The sequence below is a fragment of the Penicillium crustosum genome (assembly GCF_028827405.1).
Source record: "Penicillium crustosum strain IBT 35664 chromosome Unknown utg000005l_segment0_segment0, whole genome shotgun sequence".
NCBI classification, from domain to species: Eukaryota; Fungi; Ascomycota; class Eurotiomycetes; order Eurotiales; family Aspergillaceae; genus Penicillium; species Penicillium crustosum.
Genome location: NW_026623126.1, coordinates 3,872,361 through 3,891,557, shown reverse-complemented (window position 1 = coordinate 3,891,557; position 19,197 = coordinate 3,872,361). Strand labels below are relative to the sequence as shown.

Sequence of the window (19,197 nt, the reverse complement as noted above, 5' to 3'; positions counted from 1 at the left end):
ATGAAATATTATACAACGACGCTAATTAATGGTAAATAGGCTACCATAAATGGATTGTTTGAAGACACTAAACCCTGGGCGTGGCAACGACCTCTATTTGCCCTCACGGAGCTTATTCGTTCCGATATTTATGTCACATGTGAAACACAGAGGTTCCCTGGTATAGAGCTAGTAAGAACCCATAAAACCTCGATGAATAGAGACAAAACGGATTGGATAAAAAAGTGGCAAATCGTTCAGTATGCTCATCGATATGGTTACTTTTCACTTTGTCCATAGATATACCCTGCATCTGGATGCCGGGGATGACGATGATACACACTTAAGGGTGATTGGCCTATTCTGTGTTCTCGAATTGTAGAATTCTTTGTTATATAATAAAAAGAACATGGTTATGTCACCTCAAATTCTACCCCCTCTACCTTTACAGCAATATCCCACCCGCTTGCCTCCCCCAGCGAAGCCCGTTCACCTGGGGGAGCCATCACCTCCGCCTTCCTTCCAACCCGCCACCAGGCCACTACCTGATCCTCCTTTATCCCAAACCAATATCGATGTCCAACTTCGAGCGAACTTTGATCTCTTAATCCATTTGACCGGCGAAACGCCCCCTGGAACTCAGTAGGTGTGTCGGGCTCTAATGTAACGAAAAAGCGATCATCAGACCCACCCGACTCACGACTGAAGGCTGGGCGCTTTCCGCCTTTGGAGAAGTTTAGGCGCAGTGGTTTGATATCTGCTGTCGTGATATCGCGACAGACGAAATTACTGCGACGCTGGCTCAGACCGAGGTTGAATATTATGGATTGAGTGAATATTGTGATTGGCTCATGGTAATGTGAAACTGCTGTTAAGGTGATTGTCGGTGGCTGGCTGGGACTGAGGGGGAACCTGGGCGGTGTGATAGCGAGTGTGATGGATATTGATGGGGGAGGATTGGTCATTTCGTCCTTCTGATTGCAATTGATATGGAGTAGGAAACCTTGAGTGGATGTGAGGATGAAGATGTATTTTACTGATATCAAAATTGACACCGAGAATTAGTTGCTTGACAAGTGACCTTAGTGTTTGATGGGTCTACCTACTAGCATTTAGTAGAGATTACGAAAACTTCAGTTGAGGCTGCACAGTGCAGATCACCGCATCGCCCCTCAGGTGAATATGACTGTGTATTGAATCCCTCGATGACCCATTTCCATGGGGCATACTAAGTCAGCCTTGCGATAATCGCGCGTTTTTTTACTATAAAAACGAGCAATCTATGAAGGTTCATCCGACACGACGAGTTCGGGGAGCCTGGGTAATTGGGTGGCGATTCAAAACCAATCGAAGGGAGTATAGCTCCTTGAGGCTACAAAATGTAAGAAAGATCTGGTCAAAATGCTGAGCATCCGGACTTCGGCATTCTTGGAGGGGTGAAAATTTCTAGAGATAGCGAGGCAATATTACATTAAAGATTGACAAAGGCTCCTGGGGATATAGTTTAATGGGCATCTTCATTTTCTCGGTTTCTTCTTTCTGGATTGATGGGTCTTGAACATTCAGCCATCTATTTATGTATAGAAACCGTAATCCACTATACTAGGAAGAACATCTGGTGGAGCTAGACTTTTCATGAATTAATGTAGAGTAAGGATTGATTCAATGAATCAGGATAATTAACAAAAAGAAAACACATACGCGCTTCAAGTTACTCGTGAATCATATCCAAATTATTGAACGCAGAGGAGAAAAATCACATTTCATCCAACTCAGGCTCCCGCTCCTCCTGAGCAGGTTTAGCTGCCTTCGTGCCTTCAGTGGCCGGTTTTCCTCGGATACTTTCGTAGATATCTTCCATTGTCTGGCAGACAAATTGTCAGTAGCGTAAAGCTATGCTAATGTCCAGGGATATACTAACGGGGTGATAAGACTCATCAACCCCCGGGTTTGGATTTCGTTTCTGGAGAATTTCGGACTTCAAAGGTGAGTCCTCAAAGTCATCGGGGAAAGTCGCACCGACATTAACTGAGATCATTTTTTTATTCTAGCTGCCTTCGAGGTCATCAAAATAGGAATAGAAGTCGTACATTTCTTGTCATCCTTATTCTCAGCAGGCTGGGCATTTCCATGCACAGCTCGAGCTAGTCTAGGGATGTAGGGGGTAGAAGATCTGACGAAATATCGTTTCACAATGGCTAATTCCATGGTGATTGATGGAAGAGTATGAAGTTTGAATATTAAAGTACGTCCGAACGAGAGTTATTTAATTAAGCCTCAGTAAAACATATATATATGAATGGGATCATAATGATGTCAGTCATCTGATGACCTTAAAAGTTGAATACGAACTGACCAGAATAAAGCATCTTGGGGATTCGCCACATTGATTCCAAAATCGGGTGTTTGGGTCAGTGATAGCCAGTCATTGGCCAGCCGATCTGCTGTGTCGTTTGCTGGGTTATCGCAGTGTTTTGATATCCATTGGAGACGAAGAGTGATTCCCTTTGCCTGGACCTCTCTGGCTGCCTGAGGATTGTGTGGGTGATGAGTTGTCCTAAATTGTTTGCCCGGTTCTGGATTGCTTGGAAAGCCGATCTGCTGTCGCAGAGGATCGTTGCGGCCCTTGTTCCACTATGTTTCGTCCTTGAAACCTAATGGCTGAGCTTGAACACTGTACCGACAGCGTAGATAATGCTGACCAGCTCTGCCATGTTCCCCGACAGACTCCCAAATGGTATCTCTTTCTTCTTTTGCCCCTCGATTTATTCTTTTGATGATGTGGATTTTGCGAAAAAGTCTTTTTAATCGAATTAGGCTGCCACAGTGTCATGATGGTGGCGATGGAGATCAAAGCTCTTCGGGATGTTGAAAGGGAACAGCAAGGCCTTCGCGGGTTCTAGGTACAAGAGCAACCAGGTAGAAATGAGTAGCACCCAATTGGCCAACGAAAAGGGAGCCCTCAGGCTTTAAGCCAACGGTCGCCTCGCTTGCTGACAGGTAGGTGAAACTTATTAAGGGCGAACGCATCCATGGCTCTAATGCGACCACATCGTGCTCCGTTCCAAAGCGGGACGATTAAAAGCCATAGAGGATAGTATGTACTGGCTTTTCTACCAAGCTATTGGGTGGCTGCGAGTACCCCCATGGTGATCGGAAATTTCTATAGCTTGGGTAATGTTCACGCGCCTGTCTAGGAATCTGGAGTGATTCCCAGCTAATATCTACAAGGTTGCGAACCAGTCACACATACCAATTATCATCTATTCTTTCCCGGCAGTTACACAGAGCGTTGATATGGATCCTGACCTGATTTCCATATTTGTAAAACATCCCGTGAGTTTGAACCCTTGGCTCAAAAACTTTTCACCTGTCCATGGCCGGGCCGAAGCCTCCAGGGACATGAAGAAAATGACCCACGAGCAGAAAATGCATCAAACGGCATGCATAATGGACAAAGATGGGTTGGTAGAGCACAGTATATTGCTCTAAATGTGCGTTAATGGTCAAGAGGCTCTGCGACTGGCACGTTCTTTTCGAAGTGACTCATAACCGGGGTAACTAATTTAATACCTGAGACAGTTCATCGGTATTGCGAGATGACACATCTGGCTGACGTGCGCTAGTATAAATTGATACCTGAACGGCTGCTTATTGGCTCCGGGCCATTAACTGACAGGGGTGGTAATCCCGATATTACCGAGTTCGATTTAGCCTCATTTACAGGGTAACATCCGTCTCGGAGCTCGGAGCTACTGATATATTAGTGATAAGCGTCATGTCACCTGACATTCACAAGTTCAGCTTTCGTTGTTACCTGGCTTACTTGGACTAAGGGTCTCACTCTCCCATCTTTCATCTTTTATGGTGTGGTTGGCTCAGTTGCGACATATTCTCTAGACAGAACAGAGACACGGTTTGGTGCGGCAGCGAAGAAAGCTTACATTGAAAGCATCCAACCCGTTTGGGCGTTTACAATGCCCTTCACCACCGGAGAAGAGAACCTGCTTCGGCTGAACCAAGGGAGTTTTGACTTCAACATCCAGTTCGAACAATTATTCTTCTCCATAATTCCATCCACTTTGTTCATCGTAACATCATTATGGCGGACACTTTACCAGGCACGGAAGCCCAACGTAGTGAATGCGCCGGTTTTCCAATTGATCAAATTGGTATGCTCCTTTTCTGATGTAAACTATCAACGTGCTAATCAACTTGGTGCAGGGTGCTATCACAACCTATGTTGGACTTGAACTTTCACTCCTCGTCTTAGTTGCAACTGGGTCCTTCCATGTGACCAAAATCTTCATAGCTTCCTCGGTCCTCAACCTTGTCTCCGCCCTCCTCATGATCACACTGAGTGTTGTTGATCACAGCAAAAGCCCAAGGCCGTCTGTACTGCTGAGCAGCTACTTGTTCTTGACTCTTTTTCTAGACGTGGCTCAGGCAAGAACGCTGTTTCTTTCATCAGATGACAAGCCTGAACTCACTTATAGCAGCATCTTCGTCACTGCTATAGCTCTGAAGACCGGGATATTACTATTAGAAGCCCAGCAAAAGTCTAGATGGGTGGGCTGGGACGAGAAGGAGCATAGTCCTGAGGAGACGAGTGGCATCTTTTCTTTAGGGGTGTTTTTCTGGCTTAACAAGATGTTCCTGGTTGGCTACGGCAAAGTCATGACAATTGGAGACCTTTACCCTCTGGATAGCTCCTTCAACGCTAGACCACTTCACGATAAGTTTCTGAAGAACATGGATTACTCTAAGTTGAAGGGTGACAAATTTGGTCTGTTGAAGGTGCTCATCCGCACATTGAAAGTTCCTCTTTTACTTCCCATACCTCCACGTCTGGCACTTCTTTGCTTCACATTTTGTCAACCACTTTTTCTTGAAAAGCTGTTGGATTACCTATCCAAGACAGAACTCGATGCGAACGTCGGATACGGATTTATCGGCGCTAGCTTACTTATCTACTCCGGACTTGCTATATCGACGGGATTTTACTGGTATGGTGACATCTCAGACAACTACTAGCAACCTTAGAAGGTTCACGACTAATGAATATGCATAGGTACTTCCACCACCGAATGCGTACTATGTCCAAGTCAATACTAGCTACTGAGATTTTCATCAAAGCCACAGAAGCTCGTATCGGAACTGGAGATGACAGCGCTGCGGTAACCTTGATGAGCACAGACATGGAGCGAATCGACACGGGCTTGAGAAATCTGCATGAGACTTGGGCGAGCATAGTTCAAGCAGCTATTGCCGGGTGGATGCTATATACCCGAATTGGTATACCGTTCGTCGTACCAGTGGGAGTTGTTATAGTCTGTTTTATCGGCTTAGGGATCCTACTAAATTTCACGGGAGATTCCCAGAGGTCCTGGATGGCAGGCGTCCAGAAACGAGTGGGCTTAACGGCCACAGTCATTGCTAGTATGAAGAACTTGAAGATCTCTGGCCTCTCGATTACCATAGGCGATTTTGTGCAGAATCTCCGTGTGCAAGAGCTAGCGGCTGGATCCCGATTCCGCAAAATACTCATCGTTGCGGCACTTTTTGGTTTCATTCCGCTATTGATTAGCCCGCCATTAACATTCGCATTTACCCAAAGAACAATCGATGTCTCGACGATGTTTACTAGTCTTTCTTTCCTTACGCTCTTGACCAACCCATTGTCACAGGTCTTTCAATCTATCCCCCAACTTGTCTCCGGGTTGGCGTGTTTAGGTCGAATCCAGGCCTTCTTGGAGTGCGAGACTCGCCATGACTTTCGCCAAGTTCTTGAGGATATAAGTCGAAATGCCGAAAAGCCCCGAGCCGATACCGAAGCCTTATCTAATTCTAAACCGGACTCCCTGGATCCCCTTGTTATCAAGAGCGGGAATTTTGGTTGGGAAGCAGACAAGTTCGTTTTGAGGGATGTTAGTACTCGAGTACCGAAGTCCTCACTAACAATTGTTGTCGGTCCTGTTGGTTCTGGGAAGACCACGCTATGTAAGGCACTGCTTGGAGAAATCCCTTTCAGCGAAGGTAGCGTGGTTTTAGGTACCAGGTTTCCACATGTTGGATTTTGCGACCAAACAGCATTCCTCTCAAACGGGTCGATCAAAGACAATATTGTGGGATTCTCTCCACACAATAATGAGAGGTACGCCGAAGTCATTAAGGCTACCTCCCTGGACTTTGATCTTGCCACACTACCGCAGGGGGATAAAACGAATGTCGGCTCGGATGGAATCGTGCTATCGGGAGGCCAGAAACAACGAGTTTCCCTTGCGCGAGCCCTATATTTGCGCTCTGATCTTCTGGTACTAGACGATATCTTTAGCGGTCTCGATGCGGACACTGAGGAGAACGTCTTCCGGCAGGTATTTGGGCCCGATGGTCTGCTCAAGAAACGGGGGTCTACGGTTGTGTTGTGCACCCACAGTATCAGGCATCTCCGCGCGGCGGATCATATAATAGCACTCGGCAACGGCACTATTATTGAGCAAGGTAGCTTTGACAAGCTGATGGCTACTCAAGGATATGTTCAAAGCTTGGGATTGAAGGGCACTTCAGATAACGCTGCCTCTGCCGAAAAAGCGACTTCAAATAAAACTCCGCAGGAATCAAAGCCGGAAATGCTTCATCCTGCAATGACTAATACATCGTCTACTGCACAGGACGCTGATATATCACGGCAGATTGGTGACAAGACGGTATACAAGCATTATTTCAAGAGTATGGGATGGATTCTGGCAGGATTCAGCTTGATTTTCGCTATTTGTTTCGGTTTCTTCACGAATTTTCCAACAGTTTGTGAGTTGCCTGCCTTTAGATAGTGGATTCACGAATATCGTGGGTTTTAAGCCAAGAGAAATGTGGCCTGCCTTGAAATCCGAAGCTTTATTACTAATTCAAAATATTACAGGGCTTACATACTGGACCGATGACATGTCCTCAGAACATCCAACGCACCCTTACTCTTACTACGCAGGGATATATGCTTTGCTTCAAATCTGTGCCTTGATCTCGCTGCTTCTCTTCGGAATTTCCATTTTAATTGTCTCTGTGGAGAGGGCAGGTGCTAGTCTCCACCAGGATGCCTTACAGACACTTGTTCAAGCACCGCTATCCTTTTTCACCAATACGGATACTGGTGTTGTCACAAATCTGTTCTCGCAAGATCTAAATCTTATTGACACAGAGCTACCAAGTGCAACATTGAACACTGTCTTTTCCGTGAGTTTATTACAGTTGCATGCCAGTTGAAACCCAGCGGTGGCTGCTACTACCATTGAGGAAGGCATCAGAGTCCATATAATAGTCTAACACAGATTACAGATCTTTCAATCACTCGGACAAGCGGCAGTCATGCTTACATCTTCCGTGTACTTGGCCATAAGCTACCCATTCCTCGTCGGCCTATTGTGGGTCTTACAAATGTTTTACCTTCGAACGTCCAGGCAGCTGAGGTTGTTAGACCTTGAGGCCAAAAGTCCTTTGTAGTAAGTCGATCACTGATTACTACCATATACCGGGTGTGCTTTATTCTTTAAACTAATCTACGTTTATGCAGCACACATTTTCTTGACACTATCAAGGGAATTACAACCCTGAGAGCTTTTGGTGAGTGAGATGCGAAATGAAACCCAAAACTGAGACCGAATTTAATAAGGCGATTTGGAAAACCACGGATTATGAAATGGCGTCGCTGACACTACAGATACACAGGTTTCATTCCTGGCGATATCGACAAGAATACTCGCTTAATTGATGCCAGTCAACGACCCGCGTATCTTCTCCTCATGATTCAACAGTGGTTGACCCTCGTCCTCGATATTGTAGTCATGGTGCTTGCAGTGGTCATGACGACTCTCGCCGTTCGGCTCCACTCCAGTTCTGGATTCGCCGGTGCCTCTTTGTTCTCCCTCATGAGCTTCGGGGAGAGCATTTCAGGCATTGTCATATTCTACACCAAGTTAGAGACTTCCATTGGAGCGATCGCTCGTCTCAAGATGTTCACAGAAAACGTCAAGCCCGAGGATAGAGATGAAGAGGACATTGTTCCTCCTGTCCAGTGGCCACAGAACGGTGTAGTAGAATTAAAGGGCGTATCCGCGAGTTACGGGTAAGTAAAAGAGATATATCCTCACAGAGGCTATGCCCACTACATGACATACTAATGTACCGAGCAGTGCAGAAGATCAACCCGACAGCACGTCCAACTTAGCCCTCCGCAATATCAACCTCACTATCAAGACAGCCGAGAGAGTTGCAATCTGCGGTCGTACCGGCAGCGGCAAGTCCAGTCTCATCGCCCTACTTCTTAAACTCCTCAATCCTACCCCGGATACAGCTGGAAACGCAATCATCGATAACATGCCGCTCCACCGCATAAACCGGGCTGCCCTCCGTGAGCAAATCATCGCAGTACCCCAGGAAGCCGTATTCCTGCCCGATGGATCCACCTTCCGAGCTAACCTGGATCCTTCTAATGTTTCAACTCCCGAGGAATGCCAAGCTGTGCTTGTTGCCGTGGAACTGTGGAAGTTTGTTCAAGAGCGTGGTGGGCTGGACGCAGGCATGAGCGCGGGGACACTTAGCGCGGGACAACGGCAACTCATGTCGCTTGGACGTGCGCTACTGAGACGTTTTATCCGGGCGCGGAATGGCTCGGACTGCGGTATATTGTTATTGGACGAGGTGAGCTCGAGTGTTGACCACGAGACGGAACGTGTTATGCAGGAGATTATCAGGGTGGAGTTTAAGGACTACACGACCATATCAGTCAGTCATCGGTTGGACATGATCATGGACTTTGATAGGGTTGTTGTCATGGATAAGGGGGAGATTGTTGAGGTTGGGAATCCTGTGGTGCTGGCTGGACAGACGGAGACGAGGTTTGGAGATTTGGTTCGGGCTGGAGCTAAGTAGAATGCGCTTGGGGATTTTCTTCCTCGCGGAGCTGGAGAGTTGAAGGTTTTGAGGGAGGGTCATTAGGGACGATCGTTGTCAAGCTGCTGTTAGAGAGGAATGTCGCTGCAGGGGTATTCGTTTAATCAGACTGGTGGACTACCCTATATGTAACCCCTTTTCCTTTTACTGTTTTAGTCGTAGACTTGGGAGGATGTGTGGGAAGCCCCAAAAACCCAGATGGTAGAGTGCGGCGACGATAAAGCAATACAATTCCATTATATCTAATGGAGAGTGTCATAGTAGTATATAAGGTTTTGTGGGTAATGCTTGGCTCGACAAAGATATTTGTGTCCAGGCACTAGGGTGGGCTTTTTCCATATTAACCAATCCCAAACCTGTGTGAGTACATGAATAATTGACACATGCAAACTAGATATAATCGACTGGACAACAGTCGGCCTTTCCCCATTAATCCATTGGCTCACTAGGCTGTAAATCCAAATCTCAGAACGAACCCGATTGAAGAGCGCACCCGTGCCAAGCTTGCCAAGACAGCCAAGCCTTCCCGCCCCGTCTGGTAAATCGAACTTGTCTCCGTACTATTAAGGAAGCCCGGCGGCTGGTGAGGTGCATAAAGCTGGCGTTGACTGCAGTAGCTGAAGCATTAAAAATACGGGAAAAAGATTCCCCGACCGCCACTGTGAACGATGCACCCTTTGACCGTCTATTAACTCCGTAGGCTTCACTTTTGTAATATTAATTCTCACAATCACTATTTTGTGATCATGTCCTGGGATATTGCAACAGCTAGCGAAGAATGGCTCATTGATCTTTGCCATAAGGCAAGCAAGGAGGGGGTCATATCGTGGGTGGGGATCAAGTCGTAAAGCTTTCTGACCGCATTGCGGCCCAGTTTAGTTGGGGTGTCTGCGCCTCCGAAGCAGCCATGCAGGAGTTTTCCTACAACACAGTCGTTCAGGGCCCACGTCACAATGCATTGGTTTCCTGTGTTCTAGGAACTTGTCGCTTCTAGCTTAATTATGAATCAATGGCCCTTGGGAGACAGCACTGGAATACGAGGTAGTGTGGTACGGCTTGACAGAGAGAGTATCGAGTTGATGCGAGGATCATACTGGGCAAGTGCGATGGTAGGAGAGGAAGTATGTAATACGTAGGTGGGTCTGCGACAGTCGCGGTCTTTTACTGGTCGGTGACTAGGTAGGAGGGCAATGCCTTGGAAGGACAAGGAAGTGGAGGTAACCTATGAATAGCGCAGAGCTAAGAGCCGGAAGAGAGTCCTAAAATATAAGGCAAACATGCAAGTAGAGCAAACAACTGTGGACGTTACGGGCTACGGAGGAAAATGAAAAGAAGGCACAATATTGAATTGCTGGGCTCTTAGCTCTGCGCGTGCTTGCGCCATTTAAACACATATGGCGAGGATCCTTCTACACAGAGAGAGGTTGGAGGGTACTCTATATTCACCAGAATAGAATTGTTAGTATCCAAAATGAATACAAGAGAGGGAGTCCTCACAGGATACTCGTTTATTTGTGGGACTGGTTTCCAAACCCAGCTGTCATATCTTCCCACACCTTCTGAAGAGTCTGGATGTTCTCATCAGTGGCAGAGAGGCGTGTCATTTGTTCGCTGAGGACGGCACGCTGGTGAATTATGTCATTCTCGATGACGCTTCGCTCCATTATGAGCTTTCTAATCACCTCATTGAGCGCTAGCAGTGCGTCTCTTTGGTGAACCCGTTGGTCATGGTCCTCTACAGGCTTAGGCCCATTTGTTGTGGCCTTTGAGTCATTATTGACCGTGTTGTGGGACGATTCCTGGGAAGGCATTTCTGTGTAACAGTTAGTCATGCCTCAAAATAAATTTACATTAAATGCCCGCAGATCGTACCCAAAGAATGGAGCCGAGGGCTTGATTGAGCCTTGGTAATTATGAATAATGATAGGGTATGATGAATAAAATGAATCAGAGTAGGTTGAGAAAAGGCGAGACTGAAGGAAGATCGAGCGGAAAAGAATTGAAGTGAGATATCGAAATGAGAGAGATATGAAGAAGAGAGGAATGTGGGGAGAGAGAATAAGGGAGGTGGATGCTTGGGCATTTGTGCGAAGCGCAGTTGAGATGAAACCTGTTAGGAAAGACCAGTATGATTTGAAAAACAATTTATATGCGTGTAAAGGAATCAAGGGGTTCGACGCCAACTGTATGCATGTGGAAGCAAGAAGTGGCCCATTTGTTAAATATGTACTTTCTCAACAGTAAATATATAGAATGAAAACCTAAGATATTATTTTCACGATCACCTAATAATGCCTGTTAGTATTCGAAGTCCTTTGAGTAGGACTTCGAAGAAAAGCCAATGCGTGACTTTTTTTTTTAGCATTCAATCATACAGAAGTTGTGACAGTGAGTTTACTGTGTCCACAGCGATGTCAAGGTTAAGTTCCATCTTGTATTTCTTTTTCAAGTGGCGTGTAATGGAACAGTGTATCTTGACTAAGGAAGCGGAAGCCACGACTGGCCCCAAGCTGAACATACTAGACGAACTCTTAACCATGTCGTTCATTTTGAGGGTATATATGGCGACAGAGGCTGCGGGTACTGACAGAGCATCTTATTCTCTCCACATTCCTAAGCGGAATCCTCTGTCTAGGCGCAAAACCGGCAACCATTCGAAGGCTCACAGGTTATCAATCGGATGTCATCTTCCATTTTCAGTTGCCGAGCCATGGAGCAGTCTTGTCAGAACGAGCAAAAGATCGTCCATGGAAGATTTGATTCCGCAAGACCGGCTTAGTTACTACCTTCCTGAACAGAACCTCGGCCTCTGGAGCCCCTCTAGAGTGACTGAAAACAGCCCTATATCATCGCAACCCCCCTATCGTTCTAACAGTACTTGCGGTTCCATCGGGGACACTAAAGGCGTTCCCGAAAGGCTTACTACCTCCGAATTCAGGCGAGGCTTTTGGCGTGCGCGACCGGCAAGAAATGAAGTCAATGGACTAGTCGTGTATTTCTTCGATGTGAGTCCAACTCCGGCTGCTGTCTAGTCCCACCCGCTCTAGAGGCCGTGTATATTCTTGTGCGTTTGCGGGGAGGTGCGGGATTTCGCCGTCGAGTACTGCATGCCGGCGAATGATATTGTTTTCAACCACGCTGCACTCCAGAGCCATCTTCCTGCAGCGTCACCAAGGCGTTCCACCAGGGTTTCGCTTGGCTACGGGATCAGCTTTCTGATCACTTCGGTGAGGTCAACTGGTGTCTTGTTTATGAGCCCGTTGGGCAGAGTCCGGGGTAGGAATGGAAGGAAAGTGAGATGTGAAAACCTAGAGATGCCTTCGAGGAAATAATGTGGAGAGAATAATAGAGGGATGAATTGCGCTTTGTTTGGCTGTTTGTGCGAGAGCAGCTCAGATGGGAATCTTGTTGAATATATCACTACGCACATTAATGCATAAGGCATTAAGACACTAGGCTGGGAACCCAAGCGCAAAAAATTGACCCCGCTGTCACAGTATATCAACGATCTTGTGTTTGGCTGGTTCGCCAAGGGTCCCGATGATGACAACGGTGTTAGTGGGCTTGGCACGACTATTATTAGGCTTTTTCGCATTTCACCGTGCAATATACCGAGGATGTTCAACAATGCGATTGCTTCGCCTTATATAAATTTGCCATGCAATATACCGAGAATCTTTAACAAGGAGGTCAAAGTCGCAACAGAATTTGGCAAGGGTGTAATGCAAAAACTATGTACATATGCACCTGGGCATGCGGTGTGGAATAGTCGGCTTCGGGGTTTGCGGCGATAAGCAATCGGCATCGGGTGAATTAGTGACTCCGCCGATGACCTCAAAGCTGACCTCCTCTCTCTGTTCATTAAAAATACCAAATACAAAAAATTATGGTGTCGCTCGAAAGTATACAAAACAGCAACTCTGCTATCAAAGAATATGGCCCCAACCTGGTGGCAGTTTTCGGTAGGACTCGTCATCCCTAGCATGGGAACGGGACGATCATTGACATCACTCTAGTTGGTGGCACCAGTGGAATCGGCGAAAGTACCGCCCGTGCTTTTGTGAAATATGCTGTTTCTCCGCGCGTCTATCTCGTCGGACGGAGCGAGTCTCGAGCTTCCCAGATTATCCAGGATCTCCGCGCTTTGAATCCAGATGGACAAATCAATTTCATCAAGGGTGATGTTTCGCGTCTGCAGGAAGTAGACGAGGCATGCAAAGAAATTCAAGCCAAGGAGGACAAGATTAATCTGTTGGTTTTGAGTGCTGGTATTTTGACTACCAAGGGGCGTGATGGTATGTTTTATTCTTTTTATTTTCGCGGCCACTGATCAACCTTTCTAATGAATAAATCTCAGAGACCGATGAAGGATTGGATAAGAAACTCAGTCTCCATTACTACTCTCGCATGCGTTTCTTATACAATCTGCTCCCCCAATTATCAAATGCCGCTCAAGGCGCAGCCTCCGGCCAGCGCAGTCTATCGCGTGTCCTGTCTGTTCTCGATGCCCGCGGAAATGCACCCCTGATTTTGAATGATCTGTCACTGAAGAACAACTACTCTCTACGGAACTGCGCCAATCATGCCATCACCATGACATCGCTGTCAATGGAAGAGCTTGCCTCATCGCATCCATCAATCTCCTTTGTTCACACATATCCAGGCATTGTGAAGACAAGTATAATGCGTGATAATGGATTTTTTATGAAGACTGCTCTTAGTGGATTGTTCCTTTTGTTATCGCCGATGACTGTTGGGTTGGAAGAGAGTGGTGAGAGACATACCTACGCGGGAACCAACCCAAGTTTCGCCGCCAGAGGATCAAAGGGAGGCAATGATACTGCGATTGGCTCGGATGGTGTTCGGGGGTCTGGTTGTTACTTGGTTGGTTCTGATTCGGCCACCGTGAGTAACCAGAAGGTCTTGGAAGGCTACCGTGCGGATGGTACGAGGGCATCAGTTTGGAAGCATACCCTCGATATTTTCAAGGGTATCCGCGGGGCTTAGGTGCGAGGTTCTGGATTCGGGGTTTGGAAATTGTAAATAGGACACCTCTATTCTTACCTACATAGGAAGCATGTAATTATTAATAAACTTGATATCACAAGGTTTGCTTTGGTTCAAATTGAATGTAATGAAGGATGCAGCGAAGCAGCGACTGGAATATCATAGTATGATCCAGGTTCTGTGGGACACCGATGTGCGTGTTTTTGCCGAGGGAGGAGCTGCATTTTTCCATTTGCAGTCTAGTCGACCACAGTTTGATCTCAGATAGATCTTGATAGCACATGTCGCTAGCATCTTTTAAGGAAACAGGGAAAGTTTCAAGGGCGGGCTTTTTGCATCAAGGTATATAGTCATTAACCAACGTCTGACGACCCGATAGGCTTATATTAAAGGAGATGGCAACCAATCACCTAACTAAATATATATATAGTAAGGATCTATAGTGACTCAGAGATATCTCAAATGATTGTAAGTGGATATATGTACTTGGTAAAGTCCGTTGGGCCCGGACCGCTGCCAATCGCCCCACTTATCTTACGCGTGGCCTGTCTCCAAGGCAGCAAATTTGGAAGTGAGATGACATTTTTTTTCTTTCTTTTTATTTCTCATTCTGCATTGTTTTGAATTCGCTTTGGTTTTGATATTTTGCATTCTTCACTTGTTTAGCCCGGCGTGATTGTTTTATTGCTGCTTTTTGGCGCATACAACACCCTACATATCAATTAGGCATCTACCCTGCAAGATGCACGAGGATTATTACCCCACAGATCAATATTCCAAATGGGACCCACGGGGATGGTCCCTGATGAAGAAGATTTTTTTAGCCGCCGGCATTGTCGCGGTGATTGTGGCAGTTGTCGTTGGTGCTGTTCTAGGAGTGCGCGCCAATCGGTACCCTAATTATTCGAAACTAGACTACAGCTTGAAAGACGAGTTTTCGGGAACGTCCTTCTTCGACAACTTTGAATATTTTACTGACACAGACCCAACCAATGGATTTGTTCAGTACGACTCCTACATGTCAAACCCCGGCCAAGCAAATCAGCTAACGTGTAATCCAGGTACATAGATCGAGCTGCAGCTACATGGCTTAATCTAACCTCCGCTACAAACACCTCCGCGGTGCTCAAGGTGGACACGACATACAGTGGATCGGAGGCTGCTAACGGACGTCAATCCGTGCGGGTCACATCCAACAACACATATGCCGATGGGCTTTTCATCTTCGATGTTATTCACACCCCGTACGGATGTGGTACATGGCCAGCCCTGTGGCTGACAGACCCCAGTAACTGGCCCGAGCACGGAGAAATTGATGTTGTGGAAGCAACCAATGCTGGAACCTTTGGAACTCAATCAACGCTTCACACATCGGAAGGCTGCACTATGGGCGTTAAACGAAAGGAAACTGGCTCTGTGGATCACGAGAACTGTTATTACGAAGCAAATGACTATACGGGCTGTGGCGTGAAGGGTACTTCGAGTACTTACGGTCCTGAGTTTAACAGCAACGGTGGCGGAGTAAGTGACGGTGTTCCTAACTATTCAAAGTCATTTATTAATAACCACCCCTCTTAGGTCTATGCGATGGAACTCCGCGACGCCGGTATTCGCGTATGGCAATGGGTCCGCTCTAATATCCCCTCCGATATCACTTCGGGCAGTCCAGATCCATCCACCTGGGGAACGGCATTTGCAGATTTCCCCAGCACGGATTGCAACATCGGTTCTCATTTCAAGAACCAGAGTATTATTATTAATATCTCTTTGTGTGGTGATTGGGCTGGTGCGAGCAAGTACTATACTACACAGAGTAGCTGTCCTGGCAACTGCACAACATTTGTGCGGGATAACGCGACTAGTTTCGAGACCGCGTACTGGGAATTCGGTAGCTTCAAGGTCTATCAGACTTCGTGATATGTTTGCTTGTCAAGCGCAATTCTCTTTTTTAATGTGTCCCCGAATTGATGTATGTGGGGCGTCGATCATTGTCCAGGCGTTTGGGTTGTGGATTTTATTTGAAAAGAGCAGAGTCTTCAGAGCAGGCTGTGCAACAATCGAGGATTGCATGTTGTTACATAGATAATGAATAGATACTCTCATTTCATGTAGTTTGATGATCGGCGATCGTAGGATATTTGGCTGCAAGACAACCGTTCTATGTAGTTTCTCGTGTTTTTGAAGTCTCCCAGAAACCCACATGTTGACTGGGCAGCTATTGTACCTTGCCTCTGGAGTCGACCGGCCAGATTTCTTCAATTACACCTCCTCGATAGGCGTAATAGAAATCATGCAAGTTGACTGTAGGGTCAATGTGACTCGGTACCATCTCGACGCGATCTCCAACCGAAAGCGCTGGGGTACCCTCCTCCCAACTGAGTGACCCATGCTCATCACCAAGAACACCATAAGTGTATCTGGGGTCCTTACACTCTGCCAAGCCACTATCGGTCGTCAATGACTTCAACCCGCTGTCGATTGTGACCGACCGAGGACCTTGTTTGCTCAGAACAGTTGAGAGAATGGTAAGACTGTTGGAATAGAATGTGCCCACGGCATTTCGGTAATCCGTATCCATGAAAATGAACGATCCAGGCTGAAGCTCAGTTACACCCGGTACGGTGGCACAGAACTCGGCCGTTCCAGTTCCACCTGTAGTGACGACCTCGATGTTGAAGCCTGCCTTCCGCAGCACGTCTGCGGTATTAGTGAGGGTCTCCATGGACTGCAGACATTGACTTTTGCGATCTTCCTTATCATGCAAATGTTGCAAATGACCCTCATAGCCGTGGAGCCCGATCAGTTTCAAATGCTTCAGACCCTGTACATGTTTTGCTAGGGTCATGGCTGGATCACCTGGCAGGACACCGGTGCGATGGAGCCCGACATCGAGGTCAATCAAAACCGAGATTGGTTCGTCGATACCGGCTTTCGCCAAAGCTTCATCAATAGCCGTTGCGCCAGCTTCGCTATCAACCACTATCCTGATTTTGCGATGTTTACGGTACAGTTCCACCAGCCGTTGTACTTTTGCGGGGCCGATAATCTCGCAGGTGATGAACAAGTCGTCGAATCCGGCCGCAGCAATGACTTCAGCTTCGCTCACTTTGGCCACGCAGCCTCCCTTTGCCCCCGCTTTGACCATCTTGCCGGCTAGGATGGCGCTTTTTGTGGTTTTCAAATGGGGGCGGATATCGAGGCCAGTTGGTAACAGTTTGTCCATCAGTTTCTTGATGTTAGCCTCGACGAGATCGAGGTCTGCGATCATGGATGGCGTGTCGAGGGTATCGACCCTATCGCCGACTTTGGGGGAATACATGTTGAATTCGAAATCGTGGGACTGAATGAGGCTGAATGCTAGTTCGGTGCTGGTGATGGTCAATATCTGGGTTTGAATTTTGAGAGGTTGGGTAGGACGGCAGGGGTGTCGCAATTTATAAGGTGACGAGAGGATGCAAGGGGTAGAGATATGCCCCCAGGCTCCATATACCCCCGCACTAAAGATTGCCTATCAACGGAGTGGGGGTTTATCATTCAACCCGTGCGGGGCACGATGTTGCATTTCGAACACAGTGTAGCATTGTTCAGCTTGATGTGAAAATGTCTACTCCATAGGTAGTCGGAATCGACCTGGGCTAGTGTATATGGACCTCAGCTTTCAATGGTTTCGTTGGCTAGTATTCACTTTAAATATCCCTTATCCCATGCGCCTTGGGGCTTTGGTGCTATTGTTTCTAAATTATTTATAATACTTAATTTGATTCATTGATCTATAGGAAACCGATTTATATCGAAGAATAGTCGGACCTTTATGTGGCCATTATCCATGTAGAACTTGGGTAGCCTACCTTCCTAGGTAGGTAGATGTAGATAACAGCCAATCCAAATAAATCTTCTTTGTCCCAAGTTATAAAAGATTATAAAATACAAGATGGTGTCTGAAAAATACGTTGAAAAAACACTGCCAGAACGCCGTATCAAACGAAGTCTTACAAGACATATAAAGCCCCCAACTTCCCAACTTCCTTTACTTCTTTTACTTCTTTTAGTTTCCCATCTATACATATATCCAATTTCTCTATACCCCCGGGTAATCCCTTTATTGAAAAAAAGTTTGATCTCGATTCATATCTGTGCTATTTCCCTATTTCTATTGTCTCATCAAATGACGAAATATGGCAAAGCAACCTAGAAGCCTAATCAGCCTGCAAGCAAAACACATCCCATTCCAACCATGGGCGCCGTTAAAGGGGTGATCTATACATCAGGCAGCTCAAAAGGGACTGTCCAAATTTGATGCGGCCCCTGGAACTGGATTCCACAATAGCGGGTGCGAACTACCAGATCGAACCACGCGGCATTCCCGATATGAACCCGATACCTTCATACCTAGGTAGGTAACATCCTATGATGCGAGAAAAACAGACTTTTGATTTCCTGCAATAGAAAGCTTCGCCAGTGGAAGCAAAAAGGTTGTTTGAGGAGGGACCCCTTCGCGATCGTGGGAAATCACTGCCCGCTGTCAACGTTTATCAACGACAGAGATGTGAATATTCCAGTGGATAAGTCGGCTCACAATTCCATAGAAATAGTGAGGGCGATATATAATAAGGAATGAGCTCCGTCACCACCGTACTGCGCTCTCGACCCTCTGCTCTCTGTTAACCCTTATCTCTGCATTGTGTTCTCGACACTGCACTTTACACCACACTCTATACTACACTTCGCCAATTGTTCACCGATTCTATCCGATAAACTACGCTACTCTCAATACCCTCAGATCTTCTGATCCTATTCGAGCTACCCGATAGTGTACAAGGTCGGTCCCACATGCAATGGTTCACCTCCGGTAACTCTGGCAACTCATCCATTTACTTCTTAGATTTCAGCTCCACACCAGCCCTCCCAGGGACTCATGAGGTCTACTTGTCGGCCATAGAGAATCCTGGCTGTTTCTCACAGAATAGGATGTCCCTAGCACCGGAACCCAACGCTTCTCATCCTTCGTTCGCTAGGATGCCTACCGCTCCCCGCGAGCCGCCTTCATTGGACGGCCTACCGACAGTCCAGGCCATGTTTCACCGACCCTCTCACCCCCGTGACGTGCCCTCTGAATATGATCGGCACCCATATTCCCAGCTCCCCTGCTTCCGGTGTGTGTACGGAATTGCCCATACCGGTGCGAAATTTAGTTGCTGTGACATCCTCTGCCGGAACTTTCCGACCGTAGATTTTGGCCGCTGCCGGAGTCCAGGCCTCGCGTGT

General features: G+C 46.9%; 7 protein-coding genes across 7 annotated transcripts; 3 read left to right on the top strand and 4 right to left on the bottom strand.

Annotated features, from left to right (window-relative positions):
• Positions 1 to 392: 392 nt before the first annotated feature.
• Positions 393 to 944, bottom strand: N7487_012146 (uncharacterized protein; the record flags this gene model as incomplete). The annotated part of the gene is made up of 1 exon (XM_056879876.1): positions 393 to 944. The coding sequence occupies one exon, from the start codon at positions 942 to 944 to the stop codon at positions 393 to 395; it is 552 nt and encodes a 183-aa protein (XP_056725195.1).
• A 791-nt stretch (positions 945 to 1,735) lies between these two features.
• On the bottom strand, positions 1,736 to 2,187 carry N7487_012145 (uncharacterized protein; the record flags this gene model as incomplete). Its single annotated transcript, XM_056879875.1, has 3 exons — positions 1,736 to 1,843; positions 1,901 to 2,007; positions 2,070 to 2,187. 3 exons carry the CDS (start codon positions 2,185 to 2,187, stop codon positions 1,736 to 1,738), a joined length of 333 nt encoding a protein of 110 aa, XP_056725194.1.
• A 1,769-nt stretch (positions 2,188 to 3,956) lies between these two features.
• N7487_012144 (uncharacterized protein) lies at positions 3,957 to 8,904 on the top strand (the record flags this gene model as incomplete). The annotated part of the gene is made up of 8 exons (XM_056879874.1): positions 3,957 to 4,151; positions 4,204 to 4,985; positions 5,051 to 6,786; positions 6,899 to 7,209; positions 7,312 to 7,475; positions 7,547 to 7,596; positions 7,702 to 8,098; positions 8,166 to 8,904. 8 exons carry the CDS (start codon positions 3,957 to 3,959, stop codon positions 8,902 to 8,904), a joined length of 4,374 nt encoding a protein of 1,457 aa, XP_056725193.1.
• Positions 8,905 to 10,433: 1,529 nt separating this feature from the next.
• Positions 10,434 to 10,736, bottom strand: N7487_012143 (uncharacterized protein; the record flags this gene model as incomplete). The annotated part of the gene is made up of 1 exon (XM_056879873.1): positions 10,434 to 10,736. One exon carries the CDS (start codon positions 10,734 to 10,736, stop codon positions 10,434 to 10,436), a length of 303 nt encoding a protein of 100 aa, XP_056725192.1.
• Positions 10,737 to 12,811: 2,075 nt separating this feature from the next.
• N7487_012142 (uncharacterized protein) lies at positions 12,812 to 13,932 on the top strand (the record flags this gene model as incomplete). The annotated part of the gene is made up of 3 exons (XM_056879872.1): positions 12,812 to 12,887; positions 12,942 to 13,220; positions 13,283 to 13,932. 3 exons carry the CDS (start codon positions 12,812 to 12,814, stop codon positions 13,930 to 13,932), a joined length of 1,005 nt encoding a protein of 334 aa, XP_056725191.1.
• A 742-nt stretch (positions 13,933 to 14,674) lies between these two features.
• On the top strand, positions 14,675 to 15,849 carry N7487_012141 (glycoside hydrolase family 16 protein; the record flags this gene model as incomplete). The annotated part of the gene is made up of 3 exons (XM_056879871.1): positions 14,675 to 14,937; positions 14,994 to 15,453; positions 15,511 to 15,849. The coding sequence occupies 3 exons, from the start codon at positions 14,675 to 14,677 to the stop codon at positions 15,847 to 15,849; spliced, it is 1,062 nt and encodes a 353-aa protein (XP_056725190.1).
• Positions 15,850 to 16,147: 298 nt separating this feature from the next.
• N7487_012140 (DSD1 family PLP-dependent enzyme) lies at positions 16,148 to 17,251 on the bottom strand (the record flags this gene model as incomplete). The annotated part of the gene is made up of 1 exon (XM_056879870.1): positions 16,148 to 17,251. One exon carries the CDS (start codon positions 17,249 to 17,251, stop codon positions 16,148 to 16,150), a length of 1,104 nt encoding a protein of 367 aa, XP_056725189.1.
• Positions 17,252 to 19,197: the final 1,946 nt, after the last annotated feature.